Source organism: Cricetulus griseus (assembly GCF_003668045.3).
Source record: "Cricetulus griseus strain 17A/GY chromosome 1 unlocalized genomic scaffold, alternate assembly CriGri-PICRH-1.0 chr1_0, whole genome shotgun sequence".
Taxonomy (NCBI): Eukaryota; Metazoa; Chordata; class Mammalia; order Rodentia; family Cricetidae; genus Cricetulus; species Cricetulus griseus.
Window position 1 is genome coordinate 120,361,167 of NW_023276806.1, and position 15,585 is coordinate 120,376,751.

The 15,585-nt window shown below is 40.4% G+C and overlaps 1 protein-coding gene across 3 annotated transcripts in view; it reads right to left on the reverse strand.

Annotated features, from left to right (window-relative positions):
* Positions 1 to 15,585, reverse strand: part of Tnik (TRAF2 and NCK interacting kinase) — a 399,852-nt gene that overhangs the window by 30,297 nt on the left and 353,970 nt on the right. For all 3 annotated transcript variants that reach the window (XM_035451031.1, XM_035451029.1, XM_027392076.2), the window contains exon 21: positions 7,227 to 7,356. In XM_035451031.1, the coding sequence (XP_035306922.1) occupies positions 7,227 to 7,356 (130 nt within the window). The remainder of the gene's footprint in view (positions 1 to 7,226; positions 7,357 to 15,585) is intronic.

Consider the following 15,585-nt stretch of genomic DNA (forward strand, 5'->3'; position numbering starts at 1 on the left):
GGTGATGGACGCTTAGGTGGTTTCCACTTTCAGGCAGGTGTGAATTGTGCTGACATAGGAATGCAGGTGTTTTTTTTTTTTTTTGACATATTGATTTCATTTGCTCTGGAAGGTCCCTAGTAGTGGGACCGCTGGATCACATGGTAGTTCTATTTTTAATTGTTAAATGACATCCCATCAAGAATATGCATAGTCCCTTTCTCCACATCTTTGCTGGAACATGCTACTTTCAGTCTTTTGAATATTATCCATTCTATTTTTTATTTTTATTTTGGTTTTGATTTGATCTCCATGACAACTAATAATTTTGATTATTTTTTCCATGTGCCCAGAGCCATTTGCACATGTTCTTTTAAGAAATCCTTACTGTTTATTTAAAAATTATTATTTTTCTGTGAGGTTTTTGAGTTTTTATATGTTGGAACATATATACTGGTGAGTATTTTTCCCCTGTTCTGTAGGTTGCCCCTGTTACTAACTATGCCCTTTGTTGTGCGTAGTTTTACACTTTGGATTTAGTACACAACTAGTTCACTAAGAATTCTTAGGGCAGACCCAAGCAGTGATTTCCCTCCTCCTTTTCATACTCCTGTCTCCTTTCCTACCGCATCTCTTAGCTCAGCATTGCCAAATGCCTACTAAATATGAAATGGTTTGCTTAACATAGAACAGCTGGGAACATCGCAAGTATGTTCCCCACTCTCTGGGGTTGGTATAGGGAAGAATACATGCTATTTCTTCAGCCACTTCACTGGCCCAGTGTGATATTTAGTATCATCAGCAACCCTGGGTGGGTCTGTGAGGGTGTTTCCAGAGAGCTTTGACTGAGGGAGGAAAGCCCACTCTGAATGTATCCTGGAAGACCAATCTGAGACAATAGGAAAAGGAATAGGAAAGCCTGATGATCACCGCCCCACCCCCACTCTGTTTCCTGACTGTGAATGCCATGTAAACAGCCACCTCACCCTTCTGCCACCATGCCTTCCCGCCATGATACACTGTATTCCCTCATAATCCGAGCCAAACAAGCCCTTCCTTCCTTAAGTAGCTTTGCTCAGACATTCGGTCAGAATGAAGAGAAAGCAACCACTCTTGGCTTCCCCCAGACTCCGTACAGTGTATACAGTGTACAGTGTATGGCTTCCTCCAGACTGCACACAGTGTGTACAGTGTACAGAGTATGGCTTCCTCCAGACTGCACACAGTGTGTACAGTGTACAGAGTATGGCTTTCCCCAGACTGCACACAGTGTGTACAGTGTACAGTGTATGGCTTCCTCCAGACTGCACACAGTGTGTACAGTGTACAGCGTATGGCTTCCTCCAGACTGCACACAGTGTGTACAGTGTACAGAGTATGGCTTTCCCCAGACTCCGTACAGTGTATACAGTGTACAGTGTATGGCTTCCTCCAGACTGCACACAGTGTGTACAGTGTACAGCGTATGGCTTCCTCCAGACTGCACACAGTACGTACAGTGTACAGCGTATGGCTTCCTCCAGACTGCACACAGTGTGTACAGTGTACAGTGTATGGCTTGCCCCAGACTCCACACAGTGTGTACAGTGTACAGTGTATGGCTTCCTCCAGACTCCGTACAGTGTGTACAGTGTACAGAGTATGGCTTTCCCCAGACTTCACACAGTGTGTATAGTGTACAGTGTATGGCTTGACCCAGACTTCACACAGTGTGTATAAAGTACAGTGTACAGCATCCTCCAGATTCTGCACAGTGTATGGTTTCTGGCCTGTACTTGCCTCTGTCAGGAAACACACATAGCCACTTCTTTGGTGTGTATGAGACAAAACAGACTCCCAGGATCCCAAAGGGGTGTGATTCATCTATAAAGAAGCTTGAGAAATGACCAGAAAGCTTGGTGTCATCTGTTTCTTGGACTTCAAGTTGCCCCAGTGAGAGTCCTTTTCTCAATTCATTTTGTCACAGTGTTCACTGGGAGTCTCAAGGGTGCATATTCTCGGTGATGAACATTTCATCTTCTAAGTGACATTTTAGGAGCTCAGCTCTCATCCATCTTACTGTCCTTGCTTTTTATGTTTGCTAAACAGCTTTTCCCTCCTTCCAACTTCCATTCAGGACTGAAAAGCCTTTTGACATTTTCGCCCAATTTCCCCAAAGCATAAATCACACCTTGTCACTTTAGAATTTTTCAGTTTCTATTCTATCAGTGGCATTTTCTCCCAGGTCTTGAAATTGATGAAGATAAGTATGCTGGTTATTAAGGGAAGACTTGAAGGGCTAGCTAGTGATGTATCTCAGAGACTGAAAAGCCAGGAGCAATGACCCTTAATCTACCCACATCTGAGTCATCATCTGGGTGCAACCGACTGGCATCCTCTCATGAAATGCCTTCTGTGTGCTGGGCCCTCTCCTGAGAACACAAAATAACTGAACCTTGTTAAGAGAATCTCAACCTCTCTGATTTTGATAGCTTCGCCATCCCCATGAGGATAGGCACAAACAAGTTCTGCATTCCAACATATGCCAGGTAGTGTGCTAAACACCCAGCACCAGGTGCCATCAAAGATTCCTCATTGGAGCACTGTGGGCTAGCTTTCAGTAGCCCCACCTTACAGATGGAAAAAGTACAGTATAAGATAGCCAATTAGCATTTCTGGAGGCTTTAAGCCCAGGTTGTGTGGTGGTGGAGTCCAGCAGCTCTTAGATGTGCTATTACATTGTGAGAGCTCTTACTGTGATAACTTATTGAACCAGGAGTGGAAATCTATGACAAGTAGGACCAAATTATTAATACAATTGAACATGAAGACCAATATTTGCCAGCAGCCAAACTGGGCTATGCTGAGGATCTTGGAGTGAGAAGAGATAGGAACACAAGTATGTGGAGGGGGAGAAAGCAGGTCTGTGGAGAGACAACAGAGGAAGGAGGAGGCAAGCAAAGGTAAGGAAGGGCAAGGAGATGTAGGCAGCAGAGTGCTCATGGCAGCCACCCAAGCCCTATCTTCTTTTAGCTTTAGATTCCACCCCTACACAGGTACACCGCTAATTTTGTCTTGGGTTCCTTCCATGGAATATGCATATAAATAGTTTGTGAATTTTAACTCTTCTTTGAGTGCTATCTACAACTCTCTCACTTTCCCTTTAAACTCTGTAAAATGAATTCTTTCTTTTTTATTTATAATAAAAAGAAGCTTCATGGCACAAACTAGTGTTCTCATTCATTTAGGAAGGTGGATAGATACTGGAGAGAACACGAATAGCTTCAGGAATGGGCTACAGAGGCCCATTGGGTCCCAGGAAAGGCTTCCAGAAGGGAAAACTAAGTCAGAAAAAAATGGGAAAGAGAAAAGCAAGATGGCATTTCCAGGAGATAGGCCACAGTAGACAAGATGGCCTGGAAGAGCTGATGTGGCTCACTCTAGCAGAGTAGAAAATAGTCCTGTGAAGTGTAAGATGAGATAGGGGAAAGATCCAGCAGCCAGGGTGTGCACCACAGGGGCAATTTTTATGTGACATAATCACAGGTAATATGGTCAATATAGTTGTCTAGAATTTTCTCTTCTTTCTTTCTTTCTTTCTTTCTTTCTTTCTTTCTTTCTTTCTTTCTTTCTTTCTCTCTTTTTTGGTTTTTCGAGACAGGGTTTCTCTGTATAGCTTTGGAGCCTATCCTGGCAATCACTCTGGAGATCAGGCTGGCCTTGAACTCACAGAGATCCACCTGCCTCTGCCTCCCGAGTGCTGGAATTAAAGGCATGTGCCACCAATGCCTGGCTTAGAATTTTCTCTTCTACTCACACAAGATGAATTGGGTGAGTTCCTGATGGCCACTCCAAGGAAGTGAACTCGCAGTATCCTATAGGCTAAATCTTGTCATAATAAGATAACATTTAAGTTTTAAATTTTTATTTTTTTTACTGTAGCCTGAATTCATTTTTAAAATACATGTGTTTTTAATGTTTTTTTTTTTAACATTAAGACTCATTTGATGGTTAATTGTATGTGCCACCTTAACTGAGCCACGAGGTGCACAGATTAAATATTATTTCTGAGTATGTCTGTCACTTTGCTTCTGAGCATAAAAGAGACAGACTTTTGAGTTGGTGAAGTTGGTAGGTAGATTATCATTCCCAAATTATGTTAATAAGAACCTTGAGGAAACATAATAAAACTAAAGGTAGAAGAAGAAAACTGTTTAAAGTAAAAGTTGTGTGTGACGTGTGTGGGTGTATTTGTGAATGTGGGCCCACATGCCACGGCATGCCTACAGAGATCAAAGGATTGCCATGGATGTTGGTCCTCTCCTTCCAGACTAATCAGACAGTCTCGCTGGTCAGTATTGTGTAGTCCAGGCTAGCTGAACCACAAGCCTCTGAAGTCCTCCTGGCCCTGCCTCTCATTTCGTCATAGAAACACTGGGATTAGATATGCATGCTATCAGCCATGGCTTTACATGGCTTCTGGTGTTTCAGATCCAGGTCCTCATGCTTGTGTGGCCAGTGTTCTTGATCCACTGAGCCATCCCCACAGCTTGTGACTTGCCAACTCCAAGTCCCTGCCCAGTAATTGAGTTGGGACATCTCATCTTTACCCACTTCTGCACTGGGAAGCCATACTATGACAGGTGCAGGGGTCATTAGATTTCTTGTCCTTTATAATCACAAAAACCACCTCCCTATAACCCCCCTCTCTCTTTCTATCTCTCCCTCCCTCTGTTGTATCTTGATTAAAATGGTTTGTGTGATTAAGACTCCATGCTTTGGGGCTTTGGGGCTTAAGTGGTAAAGTGCTAGTCTTGAAACCCTGAATACCCATTAAATCCCCAAGACTGATGGAATTCCAGAGTTTGGGAGGCAGAGACAGGTGACCTCTGGGATTGCTGGCCAGACAGCTTAGCTTATTTGGTGAGCCCCAGGCCAGTGAGAGACCTTGTCTCAATAAAGAAAGATGTGGATGGCACTTGGGGAAAGATACGCAAGGCAGTCCCCTGGCCTCAACATGTATTTGTACACATGTGCACATACCTACATGCACACACAATAAAAATAAAATTAAAACCTATGTTTGGTAAAAGTGGAATTTGGAAACCGAGAGGACAAATGGTCTGAAGGCCACTCAGCAGATAAATTTCAGGCAAGACACAGGTGCATATAATTTTGAAAGTGCTGGTGGTTGTGGTCATCAAATTCTGGGAGCTTCGAATAATGTGGAATCATTGGGTATGGTTGGCAACAGAAATGAATGTGTGGCTCTAAATGTCTCCCTGGCGATACTGACTCTTGTAAAGACCCAACATGTAGGGAATGAGCTGTTTCCATTCGGAGTCAGAGTAACTCACTCTAGAACACTCTGTGTGAAGCTCTGATAGAAACCCTCTACCTTTATTAAAATAACCCTGCATGGTTCCGGGAGCTTTATACACCAGCAGCACACAATCTGGCACTGCCAGCCAAGTCCATTCTTCATCAGTCATTCGTGAAAGCATTCTTTAAAGTCTACTTGAAAGATTCGACATGGGCATAAAATAAAATCCTAGCAAGTTGCTGTGCGAGCTAGTCATCTAGTTATAGTCTCACTGCCAATTTTACTTCAAAGGACTTATTCATCTCCAAACTACACTTTCTTTCTTCCGTACTAAAGCAAGAGGCCCTCTGACTTTCTGGAGAGCAAAGTCTGTGAATGGAGTTTCCTAGCCCTAGCCTATCCTGTTTGAAGAGAGAGAATGACCATGCTATCTATTTATGTTTTAGAGGAATCATCGAATTGGTTTAAGAAGCAAGAGGAGACTGGAAGTTTTGATGATAATAGTTATCCTTTATCAAATACCCAAATTTACTAAGTAACCCATATCATGTTGTCAATCATGCTATGAAACATTTGGTATCATTTATGAAGTGTGTGTGTGTGTGTGTCTGAAATTGATGCAGGGTAACTTTTGATCTCTCTCCTTTTTGTTAACTATGGCAGGATCTCTCTCCTGACTCAGAGCTGGTCAACTCTGGCTAGTCTAAGTAACCAGCCTGCCCTAGGATTCTCTTTCTCTGACTCCTGAGTGCTGAAATTTCAAGTGGCTGACACACCTGTGTGTGTGTGTGTGTGTGTGTGTGTGTGTGTGTGTGTGTGTGTGTGTGTGTGTGTGTGCTCTGGGGATATTCTTGTCTTCATACTTGTGTGGCAGGCACTTTATGCACTGAGCTATCTCTGTAACCCATTTCTGAAGTTTTACAGAGAATGAAACAGATGTAGGGAAAGATGTGGTAATATCTCCCAATGTTACTTGCCTATAATTTTCTTCTCAAACTTGCATGCAATGAAAAGAGAAGATGGGTTCTAATTTCTTGGGGGCATTTCAGGGTGACAAAGCTACCACGGGGGACACAGTGGAAGGACAGGTGAAAGGGAACATGTGCTTCCTACCAAATGAAATCATGTTCCCAGATTTAATAAACAACAACAAAAAATCCTTTTTAAGGGCTGGAGAGATGACTTGGTATTAAGAGCACTGGCTGTTCTTCCAGAGGATCTGGATTCCATTCCCAGCATCCACATGGCAGCTCACAACTGCCTGCAACCCTAGGCCCAGGGGATCCAATGTCCTCTCTGGTCTCTGTAGACATTAGATATGCACCCAGCACACAGACATACATGCAGGCACAATACACATACATATGAAAAATAACTAAATTTAAATATGAAAAATTAAATCCCTCAAAAATCAAAGATGAAAATAAATGGCAAAGGTATGCTTCTTAGTTGATTTTTGTGTTCTCTAGCCCCAATTGCTTACTGTTTTTTTAAAAAATGTTAATTTAATGAGACGCAAAGATAGCATATTTTCTTGGAACCACTGAGCATTTTATATGAAATGAATAAGGGTGAAACCATGAGGGAAGAGGCTTACAAAACTACCGTTTCTATCAAGAGAAGGCTGTCATTTCTGTTTTCCCAGTGTTGGGAACATCTGTGTTTTCCACTTTTATGTCCTCAGGCTCAGATTTTATACTCTGATTTGCATAGCTCCTGTTGAAGAATTGGGCCTAATGTAATTAAGTCGCTCTGCAGAAACTTGGGAGGACACAGAGAAGAAGATGGTAGACAGTTAAAACCACTCAATCACTTAGAAGAACAGGTTCTTAGCCTCCCCTAGCCAGCACACTTATGATGTATGCTCTAAAGATTCTGTGTCAAATCTTGAATAGAAAACCATGTAAGGACTGTGCTTCCTTTTAATGGCTTTACACCAGCTCACCTCTCTGATCATCAAGGTTCCTTCTCTGGAAATGCTGCCGCCAAAGGTGTCTGCATGCGAAGTCTCCAGCCCATGTGTCCCGACCATTCCCACGTTGTACTGCTCGTTGCTCCCTGGAGCTCCTGTTGGTCTGAGATGAGAAGGAACAGCAGTCATACAGCAAAGTGCAAACTCATTTTAAATGAAATGCCACAAAATGTAAATGCCATTTCTTATTGCAGCAAAATGCACATGACATAACATTTGCCATTTATACTATTTGTGTGATTATTGCAGTGACTTTAGATTGGCATTTCTACTTCTGCAGGATCTTGACCTATATTGCACCCTATTCTCAACTCAGACTATGAGTGCTTCCTGCTCTTCAAGAAAAAAAATTGATGCAGTCAGCATCCAGGCTTATGAGGCACTACATGAGTCCCCAGCCCCATGACCTTCTGTGACAAATGGCTACCCTGACCTACTTTTGCACTTGCTATATCCTCTCCTTGGCTCTTGTCTGGCTTCTTCTAATTCCTCTATTTTTATTCCAAGGGACCAATACAGTCTAGAACACAATCTCAAGACCCTTTTCCAATCCCTCTAGCCTTCACTGTTCTTATTGCCATTTGTGATTCCTTTGTTGAAGATGCATGTGTGTGCATATTCAGGGTGTGGGGAGCATATCATGTGGGAGGGGCTGGAGTTGGTTTTCATCCTAAAGAAAGTAATCTACTTCCTTTGAGACACAGTCTCTTTTGATCTGGAACTCACCAATTAGTCTGGGATGGTTGGTCAGTGAGCCTGAAGGATCTTCCTGTCTCTTGTCATTCAAGAAGAAGGATTAAAATCACTTGCAACCATGCCTGGCATTTTTACATGGGTTCTGGGAATTGAACCCAGGTCCTCATGCTCTCAAGCAAACATTTTACTGACTGACCCATAACTTTGGTCCCTGAGATTTTCAGTTCTTTAGCCTGTTATCTCTTCATTTCCTCCTTCTTCATTTGAACACATGATCGTCTTTTTGCTTATCAGTACACACTCAGGTCAGTACCAACCTGATTTAGCCATGTTCTGTGACCAAAAATGTGTGATATCTTTAGCAAAAGGTCTTGCCATCAAGTTCTGTTGGGGATCAAAAGCAATGGCAATGTTTGGGTGGGGTCTCTGATCAACAACTTGCAGGGAGGTAGCCTACACCTGAGCTTCTTATTTGATAACCTGTGGCTTCTGGGAAGTGCATTAAAATTCATATGCTATATACACATACATTCATATGATATGTATAAATTGATATCCCACATATATAAGGTTCATGAAATAGTAGATGTCCATGCTTTTTTCAATCTAGGCAATATAACCTAGTTTGTATCATAGAGCATAAAAACTGATCATTGGATAAATGGGGGTTGTGCTATTTATAATGGCAGCTAACTGGATGATCCATGAGCTAGGCGGTCAGATCAAACAGTATTCAGCACTTTCCTAACATCTCTATATGCAGCCTGTACTGATGTACATCATTCCCAGGTTTCTCTTGCTATTGTGTTATGTATTTCCTAGAGATCAGCGATAATCTGAGGATGTAATGACATATTTACCCAGGAATCACCAGATCTATGCTAGCAGACACATGGGAGAACTTTCAAGGGTAAGGTGACAGAGTACACAGTTAGTATAGGGAGGGGTGACAAGATGGCACAACCAATGTTATTTCCCATGTGCCCTGAGCCACACAGAGAAAGTACTAGTGCTCAACAAGGGGAAGACCATTACATCTGAGCTTTACTCTGATGATCAAAAATCTAAGTATTCTCTGTCCCTTGCACCCAAATTGTCTGGTTTAAAGTTTGGAAGTGGAGAACAACCAAGCAGATGCTGTGGTTGTGGGATTGCAAGGTTTAGGGTTTCATTGTTACAGATTCCTTTCTGCTGTTTTAGCAATGGGCTATGTTGAAAATGTGTTTTTAAAATGAGAAATGGTATCAAGAAAATATTTATGTTTTGGAGAACATTTATCATTTTAGTCTCTTAATTCTTTTTATGTATTTAAAACTCATCAATGATTTCTGGGTTTGGTGGCACATGTCTTTAATCCCAGGTTTCAAGAGGAAGAGGCTGATGAAGTCCATGAGTTGAAGACTCAGCCTGATCTACATAAGAGATACTGTCTCAAAATAAAATAAAATAAAATAAAATAAAATAAAATAAAATAAAGACACCACCAGTTGACATGCCAGTGTCAACAGGGAAAACCCCACAGGGCACCTCCCCTAGATGAAGAATATAGGCAATTAATAGCTGCTAAGAGGGGAGATTAGTCTTCCCCAGGGGTTAATCATCTAATTGGTTATCTAATACCAAGTGGTCAGTCTTAAAAACATCATACAAACGACACTAGACAGACTCAGCAGACTAGATTCATATATTAATTCACATATATATTTAACAAGGAAAAGAAACTATGGATTTAAGAGAGCATGGGGAGGGGGTATGGAAGGGGTCAAAGGGGGGACAAATAATATAATTAAATTTTAATTAAAAATAAAATAAACTATAGCATACAAAAAACAATCACCATCATCACCAAGACCTGTCTTCAGTTTCTTAATATGATGATAGTCTGAAGATGTAATAAAATCTTCACTCCAAGACCAAGAAATACACCAGGTGTGCGCTAACAGGCACACTGCCAGAAACTTTCTAAGGATGAGGGAAGTAGCTGAAGTAGCAGAGTGCTTGAAGTCTGGAGTTTGAACCCCAGCAATGGAAAAGGATTCTCATCCAAAATGGAGAAGCAAAATGATGAGAGTAAAATCAGATACGAAAATGTACAGTGAGGGTAAAATCAGATATGAAAACGTACAGTGAGGGTAAAATCAGATAAGAAAATGTACAGTGAGGGTAAAAATCAGATATGAAAACGTACAGTGAGGGTAAAAATCAGATATGAAAATGTCCAGTGAGAGTAAAATCAGATATGAAAATGTACAGTGAAGCCTATATTTCAAAGTTCCTCTCTTGGAGCAAAGGACTGAATGGACTCAATTATGGATAAGAATTGATGTTCGTGATAAAAAAATTCAAAAGCCTACTTTCAATGTCACCATTTCTGTCCCAGAAAGTAGCTATTAGTATTAACAGTGTTCCCAAACATGGGAAAGCCATTGTTGTGGTCATTTCTGGCATATCAATAGATTGGTAAGTCAAGTAGATTTCAAAACAAATGCTTCTTCCCTTATTCTTTGGAATTTAATCTTATCCATGTTGTTCCTTTTTTTATGGGACTTAAATTCCTGTTTCAGAGAAGATGGCACGAACCCAATAGACCAATCTGTCAAGTGTCCATCAGGCATTCTCTGCTATTACCACAGGCTTGGGCTGAGATTGGGGACCACTGCCAGGCTGGCACTTTCGGGTCATCCGTCTCCATTATCTATCACAGTCTCATTTCTTTTTAAATTCTTTGGTAATGTTCTCACTTTATTCAAACATTTTAATTAGAGAAAGGATGGATTTGGATACAGCTTCATTAGAAAGAGTTTTAAAAACCTACTTCCAGCAAGAAAAGTTCTCAATGAACTCACTATCCATTTAGTTAATCCTTTCCCATTTTTCATTATTACCTTAGTAAAATAACTATCAATGGTCTATTTCTTTTCCATGTAAATTTCATAGCAAAGACCTAATCCAATAATGCTGTTGTCAATAATCTCTAAATGCTTATGTGGTCACTTCTATCAAGTCCATTTTTTTTCTGGGTCTATTTTAAAGGTTTAAATTTTACTGAAATGTTTATGTGTTAATTATTAGCCAATAGCAGATATTACTATGCATACCATTCCCCACTGTTTATTTTATTTTATTTTTTTATTGGAATAACAAACAAGATTGAATTACATGACAATCCCAGTTCCCTTCTCCCTCCCTTCCTCCCCTACCACCTCCCAACTAAAATCCTACCTATCACATACCCTTTCTTCTAATCTACACCTGACTCAACCTTTCTGCTCCCTCATGACCTCTGCATCCTTCCTTTTCTTCCCTTCTCATTTTTGTAGCTCCCTCCCCCATCTTCCCATGTCCTCAATTTGCTCAGTTTATTTTAATATTTGCTAAATATTTTCAACTAAGACTACATTTTTTTTTTGCTTGTGTCAATTTTATACTTTGGCTTTTCTGAGACAGCACTGCCTCATCTGTTATGAATTTTAGACTGTTTCAAGTTATATTTTATATTATTTTAATCAGCAATATTCCCTATAGATGGTATAAAAGGCAGCATGTATTTATTTCTTAGTTAATTTGCTTCTAATACAGTAAGCAACTCCTCTTAGCTAGCCCAAGACAGCCCTGCTATATAGGATCGTTTGATTATGAACATTTTCTATATATTTTTAAGTTCTTGCCTCTTATATTGTCTCTACATGCGCTATGCCACCACCATGTGTTCAACATAATGTAATGGCTTTTGATTGCAGAAAATTTCCAAGACTCCCTACCTACTCAAATCACCTCCCTACACATTCCTTTTCAAAGGGTAAAGCTCAGCCCACGGTTCCCAGCCAGGGGTTGAGGACCCTGTTTCAACACAGCAGGCTAGAGGCTATGTCACTTATTTGTCCTGTTCCCTGCCCCTTCTCTGGTCTTCCTTTTCCTTTGCTATTCTGTGCCCACATCTTTGTGGCCATTTTCTTCTTAACTGCAAGAAGAAAAGAACTGTACTCTGTCTCATTTTGTACAATCTTTTAGCAGGTTCTAATCTAGTGTCTTGATTATGATCACATTTATCCTGCAATAATAAATAAATACATCTAAACTCTTTATTCAGCCACTTACTTTTTCTGCTTCCAGTTGAATATTTATGTATTGTGTGGCAGTTGAGGTCATGACCTTCCTTGTGTAGTATTTATTTGGATGAATAACATCAAAACTATTAGTTTATTGTGTTTACCATTCTGGACCCCTTTCGTTCATTCTCCCCTATGATCAATTAGGCACTTCCTATTGTGCTTTCTAAACACATCTCAAATATTTTCTGTTCTTTTTTCAAAAGTGACTCAATGAAGCTGGCATCCTCTTTCACTAATGGCAGTCTTCTTCAAATTCACTGCACAACTGACTGTGTGTGTGTGTGTGTGTGTGTGTGTGTGTGTGTGTGTGTGTGTGCGTGCGCGTGTGTGTTTCTTCCAGTATTCAGTAGCTCCCTGTCAACTGTGGCTAAAAGTTAAAGGTTCTTATGATGGCTTTAAATGTATTATTGGGTCCTTGTGTCTAATGGAATTTTAAAAGCAAATCCTACCCTCTTCTAACTCTGGCAACATTTAACTTACAGTTGTTTTCTGTGCATTTTACATGACAAAACCCTCAGTGATTTACATCTGATCTATTTCCCTGTCCACCTCCTTCTTATTTTCCCCAAGATCACACATTTTTTATACACAGGGGATGACTCCCACTCTGCTTCCACATGGTCCTCAGAACATCTCTACCACTGTATCAACATGTGGTCCTTCAGTGATCAGATCTTATCTGTGTGTGTCCTTGGTGTTATGTGATGAGTATGACATTCCAGAGGCACCTAGTGGGTGTTCAGTACATGCCTGGAAGGCTTTTCTTAGTGTCCCTAGTATAGATTTTGTTAAGGGTTTTGATGACTCTCAAAGCATAGGTCTTTTGTAAATTGATGAGTGACTAGCTATAAAGGTAATTAATAATATGCATAAATGTGTTTGAAACCAATGCCAGCTTCTGCCATTGTATATCTAAAAAGGTATCTTTGGCACTAGGATTTGCCAACATAATTTTTGAAAATCCAGTGGTTAGTAGAGGAAAGCAAAAATAATTCTGTTCAGATAGTCATAGGACCTTTCAGTGCAAAAAATAAATTCTGAGGTATAGACACTTTAAAAATAGGATTGGTTGGTGCTGGAGAGATGGTTCAGCAATTACGAGTACTTGTAAAATTTTCAGAGGACTGGGGTTCAATTTCCAGTGCCCACATGGTAGCTTACAATGATCCCTAAGTCAAGTTTTAGGGGACTCCTCTGATTTCCACCAGGCATGAATACGGTGCACAATTATACATGTAGGCAAAACATTCACATGTGTAAAATAAAATAAGTAAATGTGAAAAACCTGAAAATTTAAAATGATGTCAAAGGCTTCCAGTAAGTATGTAAACAGTGACACAGGAATCTGTTTTAGACATATATGAACTACTTCAGTGAAGAGGGTTGGGGAAAGGCGCTGGCCTAAGCAACCTCAGAATCCCAAAGAGGAGCAGTCTACAGTATGCCTAATTAATCTTTAACACTTGTTTCCAAACAGAAACATAGTCTGAGAAACTGCCCCAGCCAAGAGGAGTCTATGAACTTGTGACACCTAAATGCAGCAGTGTAGAAGAGAAGGCCATTAGGGTAAAAGCTAAGCAGGCTTGGCCAGCCTGACCACCCCATGTCAGTGCTGCTCATTAACATAACACAAGAAATGCAGATGTAGAGAGTGTGATGGGGCAAAAACAGTGAACTCCCTTATCACCTACATTTCCTATGAAACTGAAACTACCCTGAAAAAAACCAATGCTTATTAACGATAAAATAATGGGTAGACAAAAACCAAACTAAAAGTGACTATGGATAAAACAATAAATATCACCTCTTATTGCATTAACTACCCATCGTTCTAGAAGTCATTTTTCTTAATATAGATATTGGGTAGGAAAAATTAGCTATCCAAAAATCCTATGAAGATTGTAAAAGACAAATCAAATCAAAACAAGCAATAAGATCCCACCATTGATTCAAATGAAAAAAAAAATACAGGGAATTTCCTGTAATTAGTACTGGTTTGGAACAATAACTTCCTCTAATTGGATTTGTCAAAGTGCTCCTGGAAGTACTGATTCAATTCAATTCACTTCAATATGTTTTTTTTTAGGCACCTGCTTTCTGAAAGGTCCTTGGTTTGACAGAGGGTAGTGGGTAGAACAACTGGGCACCATGTGATTTCTCAACTAAAGTGCTTAGCCATCACAAGAGCATAGGAATGCTACAGACCCACTCCCATGCAAGGCAGAACTTCAGGAAGAAAGGGTGAGGTGGGTGTTATGGCTCCAAGGACAGGGATGTACTGGAAAAGGGCACAGCATTGTAGGGATGCTGAAGGTTTCAGTTTGGCTGGGATGTGTTAGGGCAATCATTGGTTGCAGGAATGCAAAGGCATGTAGGGTCTGAGGGATAAAGCATGGACAATCACCAGAGAGCATGAAAAGGTACAGGAGAACAGAGGACTTAATAGGAAGCTGAGGAGGTGGGCAATGTGTGGAACCCTGGTGCTTTAGTGAGAACAGAAGGAAGGAAAAGAAAACCATGTGGCTTTCATCATCTAGATGGCATCGTGACATTGACAAAATGAACTATATTAGGACTACATGGTCACCATATAGACTTTACCTTTTTATTAAAGATTATTTTCATTTATGTGTATTTGTGAGTATATGCCACATGTGTGTGGGTGCCTGCAGAGGGCAGGAGAGGGCAGGTGTTGCATCCAGAGTTATAGGCTACAGCCAGTCACTGGATGTAGACATCAGCCCTATACTCTATCCTCTGGAAGAACAGTGAAGTTTCTTAATCACTGAGCCATCTGGTCAACCCACAGCCAGTGCCTTACTATCTGAAGTCTGGATTGGGACTGCAGGGAGGGCACTGATACAAAGGGCACCACTTCATTTTGCTCCACATGATGCAAATTGACCTTGTTCTTCCTAGCACATAAACCTTTTTCTTTTCTTGATTATAAGAATAGTCCATGTCTATCATATATTTGGTGATATACATACATATAGTGTAATATACACACACATAATAAATATACATACCTATAATAAAAGTTCCTTAGAAATTTACATCAGTAATCGTTTATACTCTGGGGCTATTCCCTGCCCCTCAGGAGGTTCTGCAAAATGCACTTAGCTACTTAGGGAACTCAAACTTAAAGTCCACTGTTACAGACTACATGGTATACAATAGTAGGAAGCTGTACTAGGACAATCTCTTATTTGAACACTGGAATCCAGGGCTGCTTGTGTGAAAACCTGGACTTCCATTTCTGAGAAGCTTGCTTTGTGTGCACTTCGTGGGAGTGAACTGTGTTAAAATGTATTTTTATTTTCTCTAAAAATATATAACATAAAACATGAAAGTTTATCTTGACAAAAGAAAATAAAGGTGGTAAGAACATATACAAAGAGACTGTAGCCTCAAAGCATTCAATTTGTATAGAAGTAGCTGTTTTATAATGGAGTTTTAATAGTATGAAATTTCTAAGGCATATAAGCCTTGTGTTGGAGAACAGACTGTGTCTGTTTTAAATG